The following is a 23196-nucleotide window of genomic DNA, read 5'->3' on the forward strand; positions in this document are numbered from 1 at the left end:
CCACGGTATTTTACTCCTCTAACCGTCGAGGCTTTCTGGTCCACCAGGCCCCATGGTGAATCCTGGCTTTGTGGATTCACAATTTATAGTTTTCATCAGATCTAAAGAGGCCCCCACCTCATTCTTTATTCTCCAGTCAGATCTGGTCACAGGCCTGTTGGTGAGAGGAAGAAGGAGCTGGTGCACTGCAGCCAGAATCCAATTGGATCCCAGTCCCTCCCTGCCCCTTCCCAACCACACTGGGTGGAGAGTCCTTACCTCATCGTGGACTTTCTTCAAGAAGTCGATCTCATCCTGCAGGGATTCAATTTTCCGCTCCAGGTCGACCCGAACCAAAGCAGCATCGTCAACGTCCTTGACAAGGGGAGAGGAGTGCACGGTTATATGCAGCTGAGAGCAACCATTCACCTGCAAAGAGATGTCCCCCGATGGGCCTCTTGGACACTATTGGTCTCAGGAACAAGATTGTGAGAGAGGGGATTCAGTGAGCGGTTTCACTGCAGGGGTGGCTCAGAGAGGATTCCACTGGGGAAGGGATGTCTCAGAAGAGAGGGGGCTTTCGAAGGAGAAGATGGCCTTTCAGAGGGGATAGACAATGAACACACAAAAACTGGCTGCTGTTGAATTTAACCATTGAAAGTTTAGGAATGTTCAGTAAGGCTCTGCACTCTTCATCTGTCTGAACCTTTGCAAGGTGCCCATGGATTGAGGGGATTTTGCCAATCTTGAGTTTTGCAGTTTCACAGCATTTTCCTGTTCATACTCTTTATCTGCACAAATAATTTCCAGTACCAGTCTCTGCATTGTGGCCAGGAGTCGAAATTTCTTCCTCTCCCTCCCTCACCTGGGGGACAATCAGACCATCAAGAGCACTAACTGGGATTAACTAACTCCACTTTCCAGCTCTTATCCTTGAATTCCTTGAGAGACTAACAAACTGTTAATCTCAGCCTCAAACATGTATTCAATGATGGAACATTCACAAACCTCTTGAGGAAGAAAATTCTGAAGATTTCACCACCCTTTTAATGAAGTAATTACTCCTCATCTAAACCTCTGAGAATACTGGCTCAAATGACTCACCCTCTCTTCACATCTCTCTTCATATATCCCTTCCATCCCAGGGACCAATCTAGTGAATCTTATCTGTGCCGCCTCCAATGTAAGTATATCCTTCCTTAAATATGGAAACCAAATCTGCTCACAATATTCCAGCTGTGGCCTCACCAAAACCCTGTAGAACTGATGTAAAACCTCTTCCTGTGCTCAAATTCCCTGACAATAAAGACCAACACGCCATTTGCCTTTCTAATTGCTTACTGTGCCTGTGTGCTAGCTTTGCATCCCTTGTGTAAGCACATCCATGTTTCTCTGCACATCATTCAGCGGTTTTATGCCTTTTAAATAGCATTCTTTTGTATTCTTACAACCAAAGTGAATAACGTCAACCGTCCTCACATTATACTCCATCTGCCATCTTGTTGCCCACTCACTTAAGTGTCCGTATCTTTTTACAGCCTGTGTCCTCCTCACAGCTTAAATTTCACCTAGCTTTTTATTGATAGCAAACTGAGGTACATTACTCTTTGTCTCCTTGTCTAAGTAATTGAATAGACTGTAAATAGCTGGGTCCCCAGCACTGACTCTTGCGGCACTCCACAAGCCACAGTCTGCCAGCTTGAAAATGCCCTGTTTTTTAAAATTCAGTTACGGGGTGCGGTTAGGCCAGCATTTATTCCCCATCCCTAGTTGCTCTTCAGAAGGTGGTGATGAGTTTATCCCTACTCTCTGCTTCCTGTTTGTTAATCAATTCTCTACCCACAGGAACATATTAACCCCATTTCCATGAGACCTTGGGCGGGATTCTCCCCTACCCGGCGGGGCGGGGGGTCCCGGTGCTGACTCTGGTGTCGGGCCGCCCCAAAGGCGGCGAAGGGCCTCCGCCGGCCGGCGCGAGTTGGCGCATGCGCGGGAGTGCCAGCATGTGCTGGCGTCATCCCAGCGCATGCGCAGAGGTGTTCGTCTCCGCATGGCGGACCGCTACAGCCGCCGGTGCGGAGAAATAGAGTGCCCCCACGGCACAGGCCCGCCCGCGGATTGGTGGGCCCCGATCGCGGGTCAGGCCACCATGGGGGCACCTCCCGGGGCCAGATCCCCCCATGCCTCCCCGAGGACCCCGGAGGCCGCCAATGCAGCCAGGTCCCGCCGGCCAATACCTGGTGCAACATATGCCGGCAGGACTGGCCGAAAGCGGGCAGCCACGCGGCCCATCGCAGGCTGGAGATTCGCCAAGGGGGGCCACTACCAGCGGCCGCCGACTGGCGCGGCGCAATTCCCGCCCCCACCTAATCCCGGGCACCGGAGAATTCGGCAGCCGGCAGGGGCGGGATTCACGCCGCCACCCCGCCCCTTATCTCGCAAATTAACCTTAAAGGTGGGGTGGTTTTATGCCGGCGTTCACTGCGGGCAAAAATGGTGACATTGCAGGAACGACCATCTCGGCGGTCAGATCTCGTCCTCAGATTTTCCCTACACCTCGCTGGTGATGTCATGAGGTTCCTCCCCAGAACTTCGTTGAAATTCATTAAAATAAATTAACAAGGACTTAAAGCGCTTCCCTGCCACATGCTCTTGCTGAGTTAGAAATTTCCCCCCGTCTTACCGACGTGACATCACATTGGCAAGGTTTATAAGGCGTACCTAAAAACGGGAAGCAGTCGAGGGGAAGCTGCCGGGGGAGCAATAGCTCCCGGGGAGGGGAGAGAGGGTCAGTGTCCTTGAGCTGCTCCCTGGTTCACAGCAAAAGACCATTTTCATTGCCCGAATCTAGACCTTGGGAGGGATTCCAGGGCATGGACTATTGTGAAAAGGTTTATCAGGGTGACCACAGTTTTGGAATGTAAACCACACAGAGATACTTTCAATCAACAGCAGAGAATAACTGGCTGATTTAACAAGTGATAGTGCCGTGATCAAAGAAAATCTCAGATGTCTTGTTTTTCAGCAACACCCTTGTTACCCATTTCATAGAGGATATCATAGAATTTACAGTGCAGAAGGAGGCCATTCAGCCCATCGAGTCTGCATCGGCTCTTGGAAAGAGCACCCTACCCAAGGTCAACAACTCCACCCTATCCCCATAACCCAGTAGCCCCACCAAACACTAAGGGCAATTTTGGACACTAAGGGCAATTTATCATGGCCAATCCACCTAACCTGCATATCTTTGGACTGTGGGAGGAAACCGGAGCACCCGGAGGAAACCCACGCACACACGGGGAGGATGTGAAGACTCTGCACAGACAGTGACCCAAGCCGGAATCAAACCTGGGACCCTGGAGCTGTGAAGCGATTGTGCTATCCACAATGCTGCGTGTGCTCTCTACACAAAGTAGACAAGAGATGGGTATCATGAATTCAAGCCTCAACCCCATTACCAGAGATTTCAGGAACCGAAAGTGGATACACTGAGAACATGGAATCCATAGAATCCCTACAGTGCAGAAGAAGGCCATTGGGCTCATCGTGTCTGCACCGACCCCATGAAACAGCACCCCACCTAAGCCCACTCCCCGCCCTATCTCCATCTAACCTGCACGTCTTTGGACTGTAGGAGGAAACCGGAGCACCCGGAGGAAACCCACGCACACACGGGGAGACCGTGCAGACTCCGCACAGACAGTGACCCAGCGGGGAATCAAACCTGGAACCCTGGCGCTGTGAAGTCACAATGCTATCCACTGTGCGACCGTGCTGCCCAAATAACGGTTAGCACTACTGCCTCACAAAGTCTAGCCTTGGGTAGCGGTCTGTGTGGAGTTTGTACATTCTCCCCATGTCTGTGTGGGTTGGCTCCGGGTGCTCTGATTTCCTCCCACAGTCCAAAGATGTGCAGGTTAAGTGGATTAACCATGTTAAATTGCCCCTTCGTGTCCAGGGATGTGCAGGTTAGGTGGAGTGACAGGGATAGATAGGTGGGTGGGCCTTGATAGTGTGCTCTTTCAGACGATTGATGCAGATTAGATGGGCCAAATGGCTACCTTCTGCACTGTAGGAATTCTGTGGCTCTATGGTTCTAATCAGCATTGACAGTTGGAAGGAGGTCGTGGTACAACCGCTAATTATAGGAGAAAACTCAAGCCAAACTCAACAAAACCAAATATGTTTACACACAGAAAGAGTCCATTTGGCCTATTCTGGCTGTCCTAACATTTGCCAGATCAATCTAAAACTAATCTCACTGCCCCACATTCCCGATAGTTGCGCATCTTCCTTATTTATTCTATTTTCCATCAAAAGTGTCCTGCAGTAAAGCATGTGGTGTTCCTCCAGTCCACTGTGTATAGACCGAATTTCTCTTCAGTGATAACCTAATCTCAGTTGATGGTGAGAAGGAATAGGTTTCCTCTTTGGGTGTGACTTGGGTGGAAGAATTGGCAACAGACTCTGTGGAACATGCTGGAATTTCCTTCCATTGAAGAGTCATAAAGCAGCTCGAAATGGAAAGGTTTTCATTGAAATATCACCCACATCATGGTCCTGTCCATGTGTGACCATGTGATGGCCAAGGACACCATCTCCACCATTGCCCTGTACCCGAGGTGAACTACCTCAGATACTAATTAATCTCTCTGCTATCTTAATCCTTCCCATAGCCAGTATTTCATCACTGGTACACAGTTTCACTGTTAGAGATACACAGCTGCAGACATTCAGTCTTACCTGACACAGTATCTTACCTGTCTGAACGCTGTTAAATTGTTCTCAGCATCTGTCCGCAGATTCATTTCATCCAGTGATCTAAAAAACACAATTTTGGAGTGGGGGTAGGATGTGATCTGTTAAATAAATTGAAGAGCAGGCACTCACAGCTATGACTCCAACAGTTCATGTTTCTGAATCAGTTCCCTCAGTATTTCCATGTCAGTAAAGTGTCTCTTAATGGGCAGATCTCACCAGTTACCAAAGCCCTTCTTCAGCCTCTTTCTGCGTGTGATCCAATCACCTGCCTATCATCAATTATTAAATGTCTTCTGAAAATTCACGTACTTCCCCTCTATTGACCTCCATGGAAATCCATTAGGATAATTAGGTGAGGATATCTGATCACACCAGCCTGGCAACTCCAATCAAATTACACCTTTCAAAGTGTTGAATTAATCTGCTCCCAATAAGAGATATTGGCGCCACAGTTGCTAAACTAGCAGACACATTAATACTGTATTTGCTGTATTCCCCTCTTTAACTAAAGGAGCAAAGACTGTGGTCACCTCAACCTCTGATGATTTGCCTGATTCCAATGAGCTTTAGATCACGTTGCTGAGACCCCTTGCCTTTTTTCAGTAAAAACATCTGCAACAACCAGCTTTTTTCTTACCCTTTAGATCACTCTGTTCCGATTATCCCCCATTACTTTCCCACTTCCATTTATTCCTGATATGTTGGCCAGAAGTTTCCAGCCTGTGGGTCTCACGGCGGTATAGCGTGGCTTCGATGGGAAATCTCATTGGCAAGTGGTGGGATTATGGACTCCTGCCGCCAGCGAACAGCCTGCCTCCCAGCGAGAGGCGGCTGGGGGATCGCGTGAATCCAGACCCTTACTTCTTTTCTATTACAATGCCAAAGAAAAGTATTCACCATTCAGAATTCACCTTGCCCTTATTCGCCATTATGATTAAACCTGAGCCTCTCTATAAAAGTCCTCTCCTCCTTTCATGTGCTCGTTTCCTCCTCCCAACTTATCAGTTACATGATTTCCTTCGAACTTCCTGTTTGACTCATTCTAATCTGGCTCCTCTTGACGATTCATGGAACTCAATCAGTCTTCATTCTTGGTGCAACTCTTTCCCATTCTCCTAATGTTTAAACATTATCCCTAACCTGTTGCAAACTATCCCTAGCCTGTGACAAGATATCCCTAACCTGCCACAAGCTAATCCTAACCTACCACAAGTTAGCACTAACCTGTCACAAGTTATCCCTAACCTGCCACAAGTTAGCACTAACCTGTCACAAGTTATCCCTAACCTGCCACAAGTTAGCACTAACCTGTCACAAGTTATCCCTAACCTGCCACAAGCTTTCCCTAACCTGCCAATAGCTATCCCTAACCTGCCACAAGTTATCCCTAACCTGTGACAAGTTATCCTTAACCTGTTGCCTGGTATGGAGGGTGCTAGCTATGAAGAAAGGTTGAGTAGATTAGGATTGTTTTCGTTGGAAAGACGGAGGTTGAGGGGGGACCTGATTGAGGTCTACAAAATTATGAGAGGTATGGACAGGATGGATAGCAACAAGCTTTTTCCAAGAGTGGGGGTGTCAGTTACAAGGTGAGAGGGGGAAAGTTTAAGGGAGATGTGCGTGGAAAGTTTTTTACGCAGAGGGTGGTGGGTGCCTGGAACGCTTTACCAGAGGATGTGGTAGAGGCGGGCACGATAGCATCATTTAAGAGTCATCTAGACAGGTATATGAACGGGCGGCAACAGAGGGAAGTAGACCTTGGAAAATAGGAGACAGGTTTAGATAAAGGATCTGGATCGGCGCAGGCTGGGAGGGCCGAAGGGCCTGTTCCTGTGCTGTAATTTTCTTTGTTCTTTGTTGCAAGCTGCCCCTAATCTGCCCCAAGTTATCCCTCACCTGCCACAAATTATCCCAAATCTTCCACAAACTAATCCTAACCTGCCACAAGTTATCGCTAACCTGTCACAAGTTATCCCTAACCTGCCTCAAACTAATCCTAACCTGCCACCACAAGTTATCCCCAACCAGCCATAAACTATCCTTAACCTGCCCCCATGGCTCCTCTCCTCTTTCAGGTGTACAGACTGGTTTTACAATCGACTCATTTCCTACTGAATAAATGACATTCCTGATCCATAAAATCACAAAATAATATTCTCCCGCCAATTCGTCCCCCAAAGTTAGGCTTGTTGGCTGTCTAAATGTTTGCGGAGGGGAAAAGGGAGTCAGCCACAGGCACTTTGAAGCTAATTTGCTATTGTGTGATTTGCGCCATGGATAAATTGGCCTGTGATTGTAAAATCTGGGTGGTAAGCGTGAAGATTGGGCAGCCCAAGGGATACAGCTGTCGAGATCCACAGCTGGGAAAGGCAGAGTTTGCCTACAGCAGCAATTCACCACACATTCCTCATGGGATCCAGAGAGCTTTGTACTTAGCTTTTGAGATTTTCATTAGAGCTCTGGTGGGTGTTAATTGATTGATTGTTTGAGCAAGTGGTTTTGCAAAACCCAGCCCCTAATACGGGCAGCACGGTAGCATTGTGGATAGCACAATGGCTTCACAGCTCTAGGGTCCCAGGTTCGATTCCAGCTTGGGTCACTGTCTGTGTGGAGTCTGCACATCCTCCCCGTGTGTGCGTGGGTTTCCTCCGGGTGCTCCGGTTTCCTCCCACAGTCCAAAGATGTGCAGGTTAGGTGGATTGGCCATGATAAATTGCCCTTAGTATCCAAAATTGCCCTTAGTGTTGGGAGGTGTTGACCTTGGGTAGTGTGCTCCAAGAGCCGGTGCAGACTCGATGGGCCGAATGGCCTCCTTCTGCACTGTAAATTCTATGATAATACATCTTTATACATCAAATATGCGAATACATTCGCACCCAGTCTTGTTCTGATGTAGTCAAGTCTCCAATTGTTACAATTTATCTCCAGTATTCCTCATATATTCCTCAATTGTAATATTTCTAGAATTGATATAAAAACCAGTCTGAGTTGGAGGCCTCGCTTCGCATTAAGTTTACTCAACAATTGGTCTCCTTGACTCAGTTAATTTGCCATCTTCCTTTCCTCCTCCATGCTCCAAGGGAGCATTGGCAGGCATTGGCCAGGATTCTCCGTTGCTACTGCTGCTAACGAGGACGGAGAATTTGGCGCTCAGCCAAATCTCCCATTTATTGCAGCGGGCCCAGAGAATCCCGCTGCCCCGTGAAAGTACGGAGAATCCCGCCCACAGACTGATTTATAGCAAAGGTCTGGCTGACCAGGAAACTCTCCCACTCTTATCACCTGCCATCCGACACATTGGAAGGAATTATGGTTTGGCCACATTATGACCGAACCTGACCATCATTTGGCCATCAAACCCTGATGTGGGACTTGAAATCAGAGCTACTGTCCCACAGGTAAGGACTCTACCTACTGCGTCACAAGACGTCTGGCTGCCTTCTTGTACTGTTGTTAAATTCACTCCCTCCATCACCCTAACCGCTCTCCTTTTCCATTCTATCTGTTTGAAGTTTTCATTTATCCCGATTTAAACTTCACTATTTGCCGATTTAAATCTATCCCTACTCCACTAGTTGTTTAGTCACTCTCTGTCTCTGATGGCTGACGTGGACACACAGCAACAACCTAATTACACATTTAAGGTAAGGGGCAGGAGGGTTAGAGGGGATGTGAGGAAATTCTTTTTTACTGAGGGGATGGTGAGAGTTTGGAATTCGCTGCCTGAAAGCGTGGTGGAGACAGAGACCCTCATTACATTTAGGAAGTCTTTAGATGTGCATTTATGATCCCAGGGCATCAAAGCAATGGGCCAAGCACTGGAACATTGGTTTTGAATGGTTAGGTGGTTGTTTCTGACCGGCACAGACACAATGGACCTTTTCTGTGAGGTATGATTCTATGACTCTATGACAATGACACTGAGGTGGTTCAGCCAGACAAGAGCAGAGTGTGTCACTGTGATGTCTCTTTTATGTTTGTGAATTGGACCCTGAGTCGTTGCTTGGTCCATGATGTCTTCTGGGTAATCACACACCGGGGCAATTTAATTTTCAGTTTGTAAATCTGTATCCACAAAGTTGTGGTTTTATGGTTGAGGTTACAGTTGCCCTTGAGCTTTGTTGAAGATGCTGGATTAAAATTAATCTTCTTCCATTGATTTACAGCACATTCTGCAGTCATGTAATTCACAGCAAAATAAACTCTTTGCCAAAGCAATATTTAAATTAAAATTCCATTCCCCCACCCCCTTCCTCATACTTAATTTCTGGTTGACAGGTCATTAAATTATATTAACATAAATCGACACTTTAAAGGGAATTGTTCTGTGATATGTTTAAGGATTACGTGAGTTGACTTTATGTTTCCTCGGTGGCCCTGGGAGTTAGTGAATTTGATGAATCAAAGTGGCTGTTGGTGCATTGTCATTCCTGATGGGTCAAAACACACCCAGACTTTCTGCCCATAGACCACACGACCCACAGGCCCAGTTGTTAAAATATCCTCCTTTTCTCTGGTCCCACTCATGCTGCAGAGGAGCGGGCATCTCCATTTATATTTGTGGTGAATGTAACTTAGTAATTCACACTGTATTTACCAATACCTTTGTAAGCGCAGTAGCGTTATCGACCACTAGGGGGAGTAGCTCTGGGAATGCTCAGCAGTTTGTACAGGGCTCCACCCTTGGCTCCGCCCATGACTCCTCCCCCTGGACTGCTGTATAAATACCCTTGTCCAGAGCCAGCCTGCAGTTCATCAAGAGTTCAACGGGTAACAGGCTGGCTCTGTAGTAAGTAGATTAAAACCACTGTTCATATCTTAAAGCACGTGTCTAGTGAATTGATGGTTCCATCAATATTCATGACCTATTGTGGCAGGGGTTATGAAACTGAAGGGTTGTTTGTCCATCACATGCCTTCAAACACCATGCTCCCAATGCATTCCTGCCACATTAGTGCAGGTGCTGAAGCCAGAGCTCCAGGTAGGACGATAGGAGGCTGATGTTGAATAGGCAACTAGTTTCTGGCTGCCTAGAATGAGCTCGGGGCTTTCTTCAGCTGGTAGATCGATCAACATACTGCTTCCTTCTCTGGTATTTGTAATAACGAATCTCTAAAAGCAAAAGGATTTTACAGGTTGTGAATTTTTAACAAGTCCTAATTTCTATACTCAAGTTGAATGATGTCAGCAAAAACAGAAAGTGCTGGAGTACTCAGCAGGCCTGGCAGCATCTGTGGAGAGAGAAACAGAGTTAATAAGGTCATGCTTCATTACATTGAGGCATTGGTGAGTGAGGAGTGGGAGGAAGTAAAGAGGCATACTTCCTGTGATTACATGGGAAGGTGCTGTGGGAAAGGGATGAGGTGTTGGGAGTGATAGAAGATGAAACAGAGTAATGGGAGGGGTGGTCCCTTGGGAATGCTGACAGTGGAGGTGAGGGAAGAACCATTTAGTGCTGGCATCATTCTAGAGTTGGCAGAAATGGTGGGGAATGATCTGTTGAATGTGGAGGCTGATGGGGTGGAAAGTGGGGACCTAATTGTGGTTCGGGAGGGAAGGGAAGGGGGGAGAGCAGAAAGATGTGGAATTTAAAAAAAAATCATTCTTGGGATGTTGGTGACGCTGGCTAGGCTGATCCATAATTGCTCTTGAGAAGGGGTTGGACATGCTTAAGAGCCCTGATAACCACGGGTGGGGGTGGGGGGGAGTGGAGGATTGTTGGGAATGTGATGGAATCCTGGGTTGGGGAAAAATGATCACATCTCACAAGATCTGGCATGAAAGGTAGCATTATCATAACAGATACGTGGAGTCAGAGAAACTGGGAGAGTAGAATGAAGTCCTTATGCAGTGTAGGATGTGAGGAGGTCTAGTCCAGGTAGCCTTGAAGTGTTGGTCATATGGTGAATCTTTTAGTGGACATTTAGTCATTCTCCCTCAAATTAAGACAGAGAGGTCGAGAGAGGGGAGAGCCTATGGTGAGAGAAGGTGTGAGAAGGGTGAAAATTGGAAGGAAAATTGATAATACTTTCTTGGGGCGGAATTCTCCAACCCCCTGCAGGGTCGGGAAATCGCCCGCGGTCGGTGTAAATTCTCCGCCACCCAGGAATCGGTGGGAGCAGGAATCGCGCCCCACCGATTGGCGTGCCCCCCGCGTCGATTCTCCAGCCCGTGATGGGCCGAAGTCCCACCACTGTCAGGCCTCTCCCGCCGACGTGGTTTAAACCACCTCTGTGCCGGTAGGATTGGTGGAGCGAGCGGGCCCCCGGAGTCCTGGGGGGGGGGGGGGGCGCGGGGCGATCGGACCCCGGGGGATGCCCCCACGGTGGCCTGGTTCGCAATCGGGGCCCACCGATCGGCAGGTGGGCCAGTGCCGTGGCGGCACTCTTTTTCTTCCGCCGCCGCCACAGCCTCCACCATGGCAGAGGCGGAAGAGACCCCCTCCACCGTGCATGCGCCAGTGGTGACATCAGCGGTCACTGGCGCTCCGGCGCATGCGCGGACTCACGCCGATTGGCGAAGGCCTTTCGGCCAGCCCCGACGCCAATCGGCGTAGTGCCAAAGGCCGTTGGCACCAGTTGTGCCGCCAGTCCGCTGAGCGGGAGCCACTCCGGCACATTTAGGGAGGCCCGACGCCGAAGTGGATGGCGCCACTCCGTTACGCCGGGACCCCCCACCCCACCGGGTAGGGGAGAATTTTGCCCCTGGTTCTGGACAAGAGCAGACACTGATATAATTACTGATATATTGGAAAAAGAGTTCTGGGAGGGTAGGACTGGAACAAGAAAATGTTCCACATACCCCTCAAAAAGACAGATCCAACTAAGATCTAAGCATGTACCCAGAGAAACACCTTTTATTTGGAGGCAGATGAAGGATCTAAAGGATATTCGGGCTGTGTACGAGATCACCTTCTATTTTAGGTATTCAAAGTCACACATTCCCAGGACAGATAAAGCATGGAGTTATATACAGAGTAAAGCTCCCTCTACACTGTTCCCATCAAACACTCCCAGGACAGGTACAGCACGGGGTTAGATGCAGAGTAAAGCTTCTTCTACACTGTCCCCATCAAACACCCCCAGGACAGGTACAACACAGGGTTAAATACAGAGTGAGGCTCCCTCTACACTGTCCCCAGAAAACACTCCCAGGACAGGTACAGCACGGGGTTAGATACAGAGTGCGGCTCCCTCCAGACGGTCCCCATCAAACATTCCCAGGACAGGTACAGCACGGGGTTAGATACAGGATAAAGCTCCCTCTACACTGTCTTCATCAAACATTCTAAGAGCAGCAACAGTAAGGATTAGGTATGTTGCCTTATTATTGTGCCTCAGCCACAACCGTACATAAGTTTCCCCCATTATCCCCTGCAGTGAGAAGTATCTGGTCGTGGAAATCTGATTCACATCAACACATTTCTATTCTGCTCATGAAAGATTCTGACACTGTTTGCCGAAAGTGACAGGACCTTTAGTAAAGACAGGAGCAATGAGCCTCTGTGGTAGACAAATTACTCCAGGGTCCATTTGATGAGATAATTATTTGTGGGATGGCCATTTTGAAATGTTTGAATGTTCTTTCAGATGTTTGACAAATAAAGTATACTTTTGCCAAAATATGTATGTCACGAATATCACATGCATCACAATTGTGTTAAAGCACCTCAAGAATGCAACATGATGTAGGTAGAGAACCTGAATATTATTGCACATAGTGTAATGGCCATTTTGAAATATTTATCATGTTCTTTCAGATATTCTACGAGTAAAGAATATTTTTGAAGAAAAACAAATCTTAGCGTGGGGATGTGGGAGAGGGAAGGAATTGCCAGGGTCTGCTGAACAGCAGGAGTGGAGTGGGACAAATTAGAAACATGTTTTAAACATCCTCTTCACACAGTGAACAAAACAATGTTGTGCATCAAATCTTTGGGATGAGAGATTGGAAAGGGATGTACTGATTCACAATTAGCAGTATCATACCTATGTCCAAACAGGAAATTAGCCCTCCTTTCTAACATCAGCCAGAAGGTGGAGGCTGTGAATTAGGAACTAACGTCTACCTCTAGGTTCTAAATTCACACCTTAACTGATGAGATTGGTGATTTTTATGCGGTAAGGTTTCGGTGTGAGATGAGTTTGGGACACTCTAACTGGCAAAGAACAAAGAATAAAGAAAAGTACAGCACAGGAACAGGTCCTTCGGCCCTCCAAGCCTGTGCCGACTATGCACTAAACAAAAATCTTCTACACGTCCGGGGCCCATATCCCTCTATTCCCATCCTATTCATGTATTTGTCAAGATGCCCCTTAAACGTCCCTGTTTCCACCACCTCCTGCGGCAGCGAGTTCCAGGCACCCACTACCCTCTGTGTTAGAAACTTGTAACGAGTGGTCTTCCTCCTACACAATAAAACTGACATGGAGATTGAGTGGGGAATGAGAGAAAAATATCACACCAGACATGAGAGGAGGCAACTTAGCTCCTTGAGCCTGTTCCACTATTCAGTCAGCCAATTGTACCTCAAATTCATTTATCTGCCTTTGGTCTATATCTCCTGATAGATTTAGGTGATATATAGTGAGAAGAGGTTCATGGGAGTACAGATCAGTTGGACCAAATGACTCGTTCCTGTGCTGTTAATATGATGTAATACCTGTCTCTAATATGGATTTATCAATCTCAGTCTTGCATGTCTTCTAGCCACTGGATGGAAATCACTTGTCTGTTCCTAAAGGACAGTATGTTGACCAGTTTGTTCAAACGCATTGAGGTGCATTCCAGTAGAAGCATATTCTGTACGAGCAGATGCCACCGGAAATTTGGTCTCAATGTGTGGCAACAAGTGATGTAGGGGGTGATTCTCCGCTCCGCGGACCAAGTGCCCATGCCATCGTGAACGCCGTCGCGTTTCACAACGGTGTGAACAGGGCCCGGGCACGACCTATTCTGGTCCCCATAGGTGGCCAGCATGGCGCTGGAGCAGTTCACGCCACTCCAGCGTCCTTGGCGCCACGCCAACCCGTGCATACGCAGTTGGAGCAGCTCAATCCTGCGCATACGCGGGGAATTTCTTACTCGAGCCGGCCCTGACGTTGGTGTTCAGGGGCCGGCTGCGGCGGAATGTAGGCCCACGGGGGAGAGGCCGCCCCGCCGATCGGTGGGCCCCGATCGCGGGCCAGACCCCTTCGGAAGCCCCCCACCCCAGTAGAAGGACCCCCCCCCTCCGAGCGTTCCCGCAGAGTTCCCGCTAGCAGCGACCAGGGGTGGACGGCAGTGGAGGGACTCTGTCGTGTCGTGACCCTCATCTGGGCCGGAGAATTGCCGCTCGCCGTTTGCGGCGATTCTCTGAGCGGCCCGGCGCGATTCGCGCGGCGCCTATTTTGGGCGGTGGGAGAATCGCGTGCGGGGGTCAGGGCGGCATGGTGCGATTTGCACACCACCCCGGCGATTCTCTCACCCGGCGGGGGTGGGGTGGGGGGCGGGGAGAATACCGCCTGCACAACCTCAATGGGCCTATTGGCCCCTTCCTTTACAGTCTGACTGAATATTTCCAGACCCTGTTCAATTCTCATCCCATTGGGAAACTAGAATATGCGCGTGATCTGCCCAAGCAGGTTCATATCGGGGGGTGGGGGGTGGTTGGAATTCAGAAATCCAGCCCGGTGTAATCTGGGAATGCCTTACCTCTGTTTCAGGTTGTTCCGTTCCTCAAGCAGATTGTCCCTCTCGATCTCCAGACGGGCCTTGCTGCTGTTCAGCTGGTCCAACTGGTGGCGTAACTCTCTGATCTCATCCAGGTACATATCCCCCAGCCGGCTGGGCTCTTTCCCCTTGATCTGGTTGAGCTCAGCGGTCAGGACCGTGTTCTGGTTTTCCAGGAAACGAACCTTCTCGATGAAACTGGCAAAGCGGTCATTTAGATGCATCATCTCAAACTTCTCGTTGGTCCGAGTCTCCTTGAACTCGGCATTGAGGGCATCTGACAGGGAGAAGTCGAGCCTCTCCTGGAACATTCCGGAACTTTTTGTTGGATAGTTGATGTGCTTCAATCGAATCATGGAACTTCTGGAGGAACTTGGCAAAACAGACCTGTGCAATGAGATGAAATTAGCGCGAGCAAGGATTGATTCATTTTCCCCAATCTATCCCAGTGTTAACTTTTATTCCCATTCAATTTCTGGGAGAATTCCAAAACTCTATTGTGCAGTGCGTTTTGGCAGATATTGCAGTTATAGACAACGGGAAACATCATCGGCAACCCCAATCCCATCCTTATCTGACATCAACCATTTCCAATGGGGGCAATATATCCCTGGAGCTCAGGTTCTGTATAAATTCAAACTTCTTTAAAAATTAGTGCAAGAAAAACAATTGAATAACTCCCAGCTGAGATAAACAATCACAGGACAGAGCAGGGCACAAGCTTGATGCTGGCTGGAATCTATCAATGCCAAGGACCCTCTGGACTCTCTGTATTACAGTCAGTATCACAGTGGAATATAGACTCTCTGTGTTAGAATCAATATCATAATGGAATACAGACTTTCTGTGTTACAGTCAGTATCACAATGGAATATAGATTCTCTGTGTTACAGTTAGTATGATAATGGCATAAAGATTCTCGATGTTACAGTCAGTATCACAGTCGAATGTAGACTCTCTGTGGTACAGTGTGTATGACAATGGAATATAGACTCTCTGCGTTCCAGTCAGAATGATAATGGAAAATAGACTCTCTGTGTTACAGTCAGAATGATATTGGAATATAGACTCTCCGTGTTACAGTCAGAATGATATTGGAATATAGACTCTCCGTGTTACAGTCAGAATGATATTGGAATATAGACTCTCCGTGTTACAGTCAGAATGATATTGGAATATAGACTCTCCGTGTTACAGTCAGAATGATATTGGAATATAGACTCTCCGTGTTACAGTCAGTATCGCTATGTTATAGTCAGTATTGGTTTCTTCATCCCAGGAAGAATCGACTTGCCTCAGAGATGGGCCAACAAAGGTTCACTAGATTTACTCAGGGATGGGAGTGCTATCCTATAACAGAATATGTAGAAAGGATTCACATTCTCAGGCAATCAGAAGAATGAGAAATAGTCTCATTGAAACATACAAAATTCTGAGAACACTTTCAAGAGAAGATGCTGAGAGGATCTTCCATCTGCTGAAGAGGCTGGACTTATGGATAATAGTCTCACTGTAAGGATATGGCCATTTATGACTGAGATGAGAAGACATTGCTTCACTCAGAAGATTGTAAATCTTGGAATACTCTACCCCAGGGGGTGTGGAATTCAGTATTTGAGTATATTCAAGACTGAGGATCAATATATATTTGGGCATTATAGAAATCAAGGGATATGGGAATAGGTGGGAAAGTGAAGGTTATGAAGTGTTACGGACATGACCATATTTAATTACAAAGGGGGATCCATGTACTGTAAGAGTGTAAAGCTTACTCTTTCTCATATTTCTTGTATAACAGCAACTTCACCCTGTGGGTTCTATGTAGACTCACTATATAACGAATTGCCCCTATGGAATATTTACTGTAAGGAATCCTCCTGTTAATCCCTGTCTTTCCCTTGTTTTCCTTTTTAATTTCTGTTATTCTGCTGTTTAAAATTTTTGTAAACAGGATCAAAATTTAGGTTGAAAACAGGGAATCCAGCAGGATGTGCTGTTTGGTCTGAAGTCAGTGCTGATACACCGTGTTGGACTTAGCTGTTGAACAATAGACTATTTCAGATTGCTGGGGCTTAGTTGATGATCAATGCTGATTGGTGCTGACCGTTCTGAAACGTTCTGCAAAGGCAGGAAGACTTCATCTTGTTTTAGTTTTGTTTTGAACTCAGAGCTGAAGCTGGCTCTTTCGAGTTTCTCTCTCCGTGAAAGGGTAAACCCCTCTCAAACACCCGGTTGGAACTCTGTTTTTCTCTCAGTAAAGCTGGAGGACATTCTAGTGAGTTTGGAAGCTAAGTTAGTGTAAAACCCAGGCTGAGAACTGGGTTTGAGAGGAGAGGAAATCCAGGCAAACCATCAGCAGAAAGCAGGGTCAGTAGCTTAAAAACCCCTTTTAAAAAAACATTGTCTGGGAATCTTTGTTCTTATCGCCGAAAGGTCATTCTGGTGGAGTTGGAAACAAAGAAGAATTTCACAGGCCTGAGGCTGTGAGGGAATCCTACAGCTGGGAATTCTGACTGAATGGTGATGCCAGAAGATCCTTGTTAGTGATCCAACCAGTTGTTTCAAGCACTCGGTAGTGGGATAACTCTGTAGTGTCGTGGGAGGACAGCCTGCTACAACGGCTTCAACATCCGAAGTAAGGACATTTGTCTTCCATTTCAAATTAATGTTCTTATTATTTCCTCCCCTCCTTCTCTGTGTTTCTGTCTTGTGTGTGTTCGGAAGAGGGCGGGACGGTAAAAGGGGAGTAGTAGATTGGCTGGCCAATATTTGATTATCTCTATTTTTTTTATAAATAAATAGATGTATTTCACTAACAAACCACGAACAAACAAATGCCTGTAAGTCATTGGAGCAGTCAAGAGTCAAAGATCTCAGAAAGTAAATACGAATTATTGGTTCATTTACTTGTTTTGGGACTCTGGGGTCTGTAGGGCTGGAATTGATCATGCAGTAGCCTCGTCCATTGTAACAATACTCATTGTATTGCAGCAACTCCCCCTGTGGGATATACATACTCACCATATTTCAGCAACTCCCCCTATAGGACATATATACTCAATGTATTACAGCAACTCCCCCTATGGGATATATATATACTTAATGTATTACAGCAACTCCCCTTATGGGATATATATATACTTAATGTATTACAGCAACTCCCCCTATGGGATATATATATACTTAATGTATTACAGCAACTCCCCTTATGAAGTATATATATTCACTGTATTATAGCAACTCCCTCTATGGTATATAAATACTCATTGTATTACAACAACTCTCCCTATGTGATATATATACTCACTGTATTATGGTAACTCTCCCTATGGGATATATGTACTCAACGTATTACAGCAACAGCCCCGATGGATATATATATTCACTGTATTACAGCAACTCCCTAAATGTGGTGTATATATTTACTGTATTACAGCAACTCCCTCTATGGGACATATATTCAATGTATTACAACAACGCCCCATATAGGATATATATATTTGTTGTATTACAGCAACTCCCTTGATGGTATAATATACTCACTGTATTACAGCAACTCTCCCAATGGGATATACATACACTCACTGTATTACAACAACTAGCTCTATGGGATATTAATGCAAGCCTACTTGAATGAAATGAAATGAAAATTGCTTATTGTCACAAGTAGGCTTCAAATGAAGTTACTGTGAAAAGCCCCTTGTAACAATTATAAAGATTATTTTTATTAACACAACTCCCCCTATGGGATATATATATACTCACTGTATTACTGCAACCATGGCTATGGGATATATATACTCACTGCATTGCCACAAAACCTCTGATGAGGGGTATTACAGCACAGTATTGTCACAATTCAACCTGTGGGATATATGTACTCACTGTATTACAACAACTCATCCTATGGGTAATGTACACCCATTGTATTTGAGCAACTCCCCTATGGGTTATATATACTCACTGTATTACAGAAAACCCCATATAGGATATATATACTCACTGTATTACAGCAAATCCCCCGATAGGATATATATATATCCTCACAGTATTGTAACAACTCCCTCTATGTGTTATATATACTCACTATATTAAAGCAACACCTCCTATGTGATGTAAATATGCACTGTATTACAGCAAGAACCCCTCTGGGAAATCTATATTCACTGTATTACCTTAACTCCCCGAATGAATGAAATGAAACGAATGAATGAAAATCGCTTATTGTCACAAGTAGGTTTCAAATGAAGTTACTGTGAAAAGCCCCTAGTCGCCACATTCTGGCGCCTGTTCGGGGAGGCTGGTACAGAAATTGAACCGTGCTGCTGACCTGCCTTGGTCTGCTATAAAAGCCAGTGATTTAGCCCAGTGTGCTAAACCAGACCCTATGGGATATATATACTCACTGTATTGTAATAACTCACTCTATGTGTTATATTTACTCGCTGTATTAAAGCAACACAGTTGCCTATGTGATGTATATCCACACTGTATTAGAGAAACTCCCTGAATGGGATATATATACTCATTGTATTACAGCAACTCCACCTATGGGTGCTATATACTCACAATATTACACCAACTCTACCTATGGGTTATATATACTCACTGTATTACAGCAATACCACCAAAGGGTTACATACATACACGTACATAAAAAGCAAGAGGGTAGCCAGGGAAAGGGTTGTCCCACTGAAGGATAGGCAAGGGAATCTACGTGTGGAGCCAGAGGAAATGGGCGAGGTACTAAATTAATACTTTACATCAGTATTCACCAAAGAGAAGGAATTGGTGGATATTGAGTCTGGAGAAGGGTGTGTAGATAGCCTGGGTCACATTGAGATCCATAAAGACGAGATGTTGGGCGTCTTGAAAAATATTAAGGTAGATAAGTCCCCAGTACCTGATGGGATCTACCCCAGAATACTGAAGGAGGCTAGAGAGGAAATTGCTGAGGCCTTGACAAAAATCTTTGGATCCTCACTGTCTTCAGGTGATGTCCCGGAGGACTGGAGAATAGCCAATGTTGTTCTTTTGTTTAAGAAGGGTCGCAAGGATAATCCAGGGAACTATAGGCCGGTGAGCCTTATGTCAGTGGTAGGGAAATTACTAGAGAATTCTTTGAGACAGGATCTACTCCCATTTGGAAGCAAATGGACGTATTAGTGAGAGGCAGCACAACCGTGAAGGGGAGGTCGTGTCTCACTAACTTGATAGAGTTTTTCAAAGAGGTCACAAAGATGATTGATGCAGGTAGGGTAGTGGATGTTGTCTAAATGGACTTCAGTAAGGCCTTTGACAAGGTCCCTCATGGCAGACTGGTACAAAAGGTTAAGTCACAAGGGATCAGGGGTGAGCTGGCAAGGTGGATACAGAACTGGCTAGGTCATAGAAGGCAGAGAGTAGCAATGGAAGGGTGCTTTTCTAATTGGAGGGCTGTGACTAGTGGTGTTCCCCAGGTATCAGTGCTGGGACCTTTGCTGTTCATAGTATATATAAATGATTTGGAGGAAAATGTAACTGGTCTGATTAGTAAGTTTGCAGACGACACAAAGGTTGGTGCAATTGCGGATAGCGATGAGGACTGTCAGAGGGTACAGCAGGATTTAGATCGTTTGGAGACTTGACCGGAGAGATGGCAGATGGAGTTTAATCCGGACAAATGTGAGGTAATGCATTTTGGAAGGTCTAAAGCAGGTCGGGAATATACAGTGAATGGTAGAACCCTTAAGAGTATTGAAAGTGAGAGAGATCTAGGTGTACAGGTCCACTGGTCACTGAAAGAGGCAACACAGACGGAGAAGGTAGTCAAGAAGGCATACAGCATGCTTGCCTTCATTGGCCGGGACATTGAGTATAAGAATTGGCAAGTCATGTTGCAGCTCTATAGAACCTTAGCTAGGCCACAGGAGTATGGTGTTCAATTCTGGTCGCCACACTACCAGAAGGATGTGGAGGCTTTAGAGAGGGCGCAGAAGCGATTTACCAGGATGTTGCCTGGTATGGAGGGCATTAGCTATGAGGAGCGGTTGAATAAACTCGGTTTGTTCTCACTGGAACGACGGAGGTTGAGGGGCGACCTGATAGATGTCTACAAAATTATGAGGGCATAGACAGAGTGGATAGTCAGAGGCTTTTCCCCAGGGTAGAGGAGTCAATTACTAGGGGGCATTGGTTTAAGGTGTGAGGGGCAAGGTTTAGAGTAGATGTACGAGGCACCTTTTTTGCACAGAGGGTAGTGGGTGCCTGGAACTCGCTGCTGGAGGAGGTGGTGGAAGCAGGGACGATAGTGATATTTAAGGGTCATCTTGACAAATACATGAATAGAATGGGAATAGAGGGATACGGACCCAGGAAGTGTAGAAGATTGTAGTTTAGTTGGGCAGCATGGTTGGCACGGACTTGGAGGGCCGAAGGGCCTGTTCCTGTGCTGTACTTTTCTTTGTTCTTTGTTCTACATACTCATAATATTCCGGCAACTCCACGAAAGGTTTATATATACTCACAATATTCCGCCAACTCTACCTGTGGGTTATATATACTCACTGTATTACAGCAAATCAGAATACCATCAGTGTTCACATTACTGGGTTAGTAGTCCAGAAACCTAGATTAATAATCCTGAGATATGGCTTCAAATCCGACTGTGACATTTGTGGGAATTTAAATTCAGTTAATTAAACAAATCTATAATAAAAAGATGAAATCAATAGTCATGATTATGAAACTAACCAATTGTCATAAAATCCCATGTCGGCCGCCAATATTTTTTCGGAAATCTTAAATAAAGGACTGACTGGCTTAAGTATGACTCCAGTACCACAGCAGTGTAATTGATTAATATCTGCCTTCTGAATTGGCCCAGGAAGCCCCTTTGTTCTTGGACAATATTCATTGGTACTATTCTGCACGGCTGACTTTCCCCTCCTATCCGTGTAACCCCATCTAACCTGTACATTTATGGATTATGGGAGGACTCCGGAGCACCCGGAGGAAACCCACGCAGACATGTGGAGAATGTGCAAGCGCCACATAGTCGCCCAAGATCGGAATTGAAGGCAGTGAAGGCTCCAGAACTAGCTGTGACCCTAACCAAGCCGTTCAAGTAAAGCCACAACACTGACATCTGCCTGAGAATGTTGAAGAACGACCAGGTATGTCCTATCCACAAACAACAGAATACAATTGAACCAGCCAATTATCCATTTCCCACCACCTTTCAAATCGTGATCATCAGTAAAGTAATGGAGAGTGTGGTTGACAGTGCTATCAAGTTGTACAAAACTCTGGTGCGGCCGCATTTGGAGTATTGCGTGCAGTTCTGGTCGCCACATTATAGGAAGGATGTGGAAGTATTGGAAAGGGTACAGAGGAGATTTACAAGGATGTTGCCTGGTATGGAGGGAAGATCTTATGAGGAAAGGCTGAAGGACTTGAGGCTGTTTTCGTTAGAGAGAAGAAGGCTGAGAGGTGACTTATTTGAGGCATACAAGATGGTCAGAGGATTACATAGGGTGGACATTGAGAGCCTTTTTCCTTGGATGGTGATGTCCAGCACGAGGGGACATAGTTTTAAATTGAGGGGAGATAGACATAGGACAGATGTCAGAGGTAGGTTCTTTACTCAGAGAGTAGTAAGGGCGTGGAATGCCCTGCCTGCAAAGGTAGTGGACTCACCAACACTAAACACATTCAAATGGTTATTGGATAGGCATATGGATGATAAGGGAATAGTGTAGAGGGACTTTAGAGGGGTTTCACAGGATGGCGCAACATCGAGGGCCGAAGGGCCTGTACTGCGCTGTAATGTTCTATGTTCTATGTTCATTGCACAGCCAGACAATAATAATAATAATAATCGCTTATTGTCACAAGTAGGCTTCAATTAAGTTACTGTGAAAAGCCCCTAGTCGCCACATTCTGGCACCTGTTCGGGGTGGCTGGTACAGGAATTGAATCCGCGTTGCTGGCATTGTTCTGTATTACAAGCCAGCTGTTTAGCCAACTGTGCTAAACCAGTCCCTCAACCAGACAAGTTGAGTGTCAACCTGCAAATCCTTCCAACACACTCCAATTGCTGGCAGTTACAGTGGGAGAGAATCCTGGTCATCTCTGTGATGGGAAGACGTTGGAGCCAACATATCACTGCCCAAAGCCCCAGACTACACATGTATGAGTTGCCATGGCAACTCAGATTCCCTGAGTGATCTGTAACAAACTAACACCTTTGAAATAGTGATTCCTTGAATGCAAGTCTAGAGAGTGAGGACTGGCATGTTCATGGGAGGCGTTTATCTTTTTATTCGTTCATGGGATGTGGGGGTCGCTGGCTGGGCCAGTGTTTATTGCCCATCACTGAGGGCATTTAAGAGTCAACCACGTTGCTGTGGGTCTGGAGTCACGTGTAGGCCAGACCAGGTAAGGATGGCAGGTTTCCTTCTCGAAAGGACATTAGTGAATCAGATGGGTTTTTACGACAATCGACAATGGTTTCATGGTTACCATTAGACTTTTAATTCCAGATATTTATTGAATTCAAATTCCAATATCTGCCCTGGTGGGATTCAAACCCAGGTCCCCAGAGCATTACCCTGGCTCTCTGGATTACTAGTCCAGTGACAATAACCCTATGCCACTGCTTTCCCTATGTCATCCCCTTGTTGTCATTCATTATCATGGACAACAATAAGAGATCATGAACTTCAACCCTTTTGATTTGATTTATTATTGTCACAAGTATTAGAA

The 23196-nt window shown here is 46.2% G+C and overlaps 1 protein-coding gene across 2 annotated transcripts in view; it reads right to left on the reverse strand.

Moving 5' to 3' along the window:
- Positions 1-23196, reverse strand: part of LOC119954079 (glial fibrillary acidic protein) — a 51744-nt gene that overhangs the window by 22843 nt on the left and 5705 nt on the right. Inside the window, exons 2-4 of one of the 2 annotated variants that reach the window (XM_038778930.1) lie at positions 14434-14838; positions 4740-4800; positions 259-354 (exon numbers count right to left, since the gene is read on the reverse strand). In XM_038778930.1, coding sequence (XP_038634858.1) covers positions 259-354; positions 4740-4800; positions 14434-14838 — 562 coding nt within the window. The remainder of the gene's footprint in view (positions 1-258; positions 355-4739; positions 4801-14433; positions 14839-23196) is intronic. The other variant, XM_038778932.1, reaches the window with a different exon arrangement.

Source organism: Scyliorhinus canicula, chromosome 19 (genome assembly GCF_902713615.1).
Source record: "Scyliorhinus canicula chromosome 19, sScyCan1.1, whole genome shotgun sequence".
Lineage (NCBI taxonomy): Eukaryota > Metazoa > Chordata > Chondrichthyes > Carcharhiniformes > Scyliorhinidae > Scyliorhinus > Scyliorhinus canicula.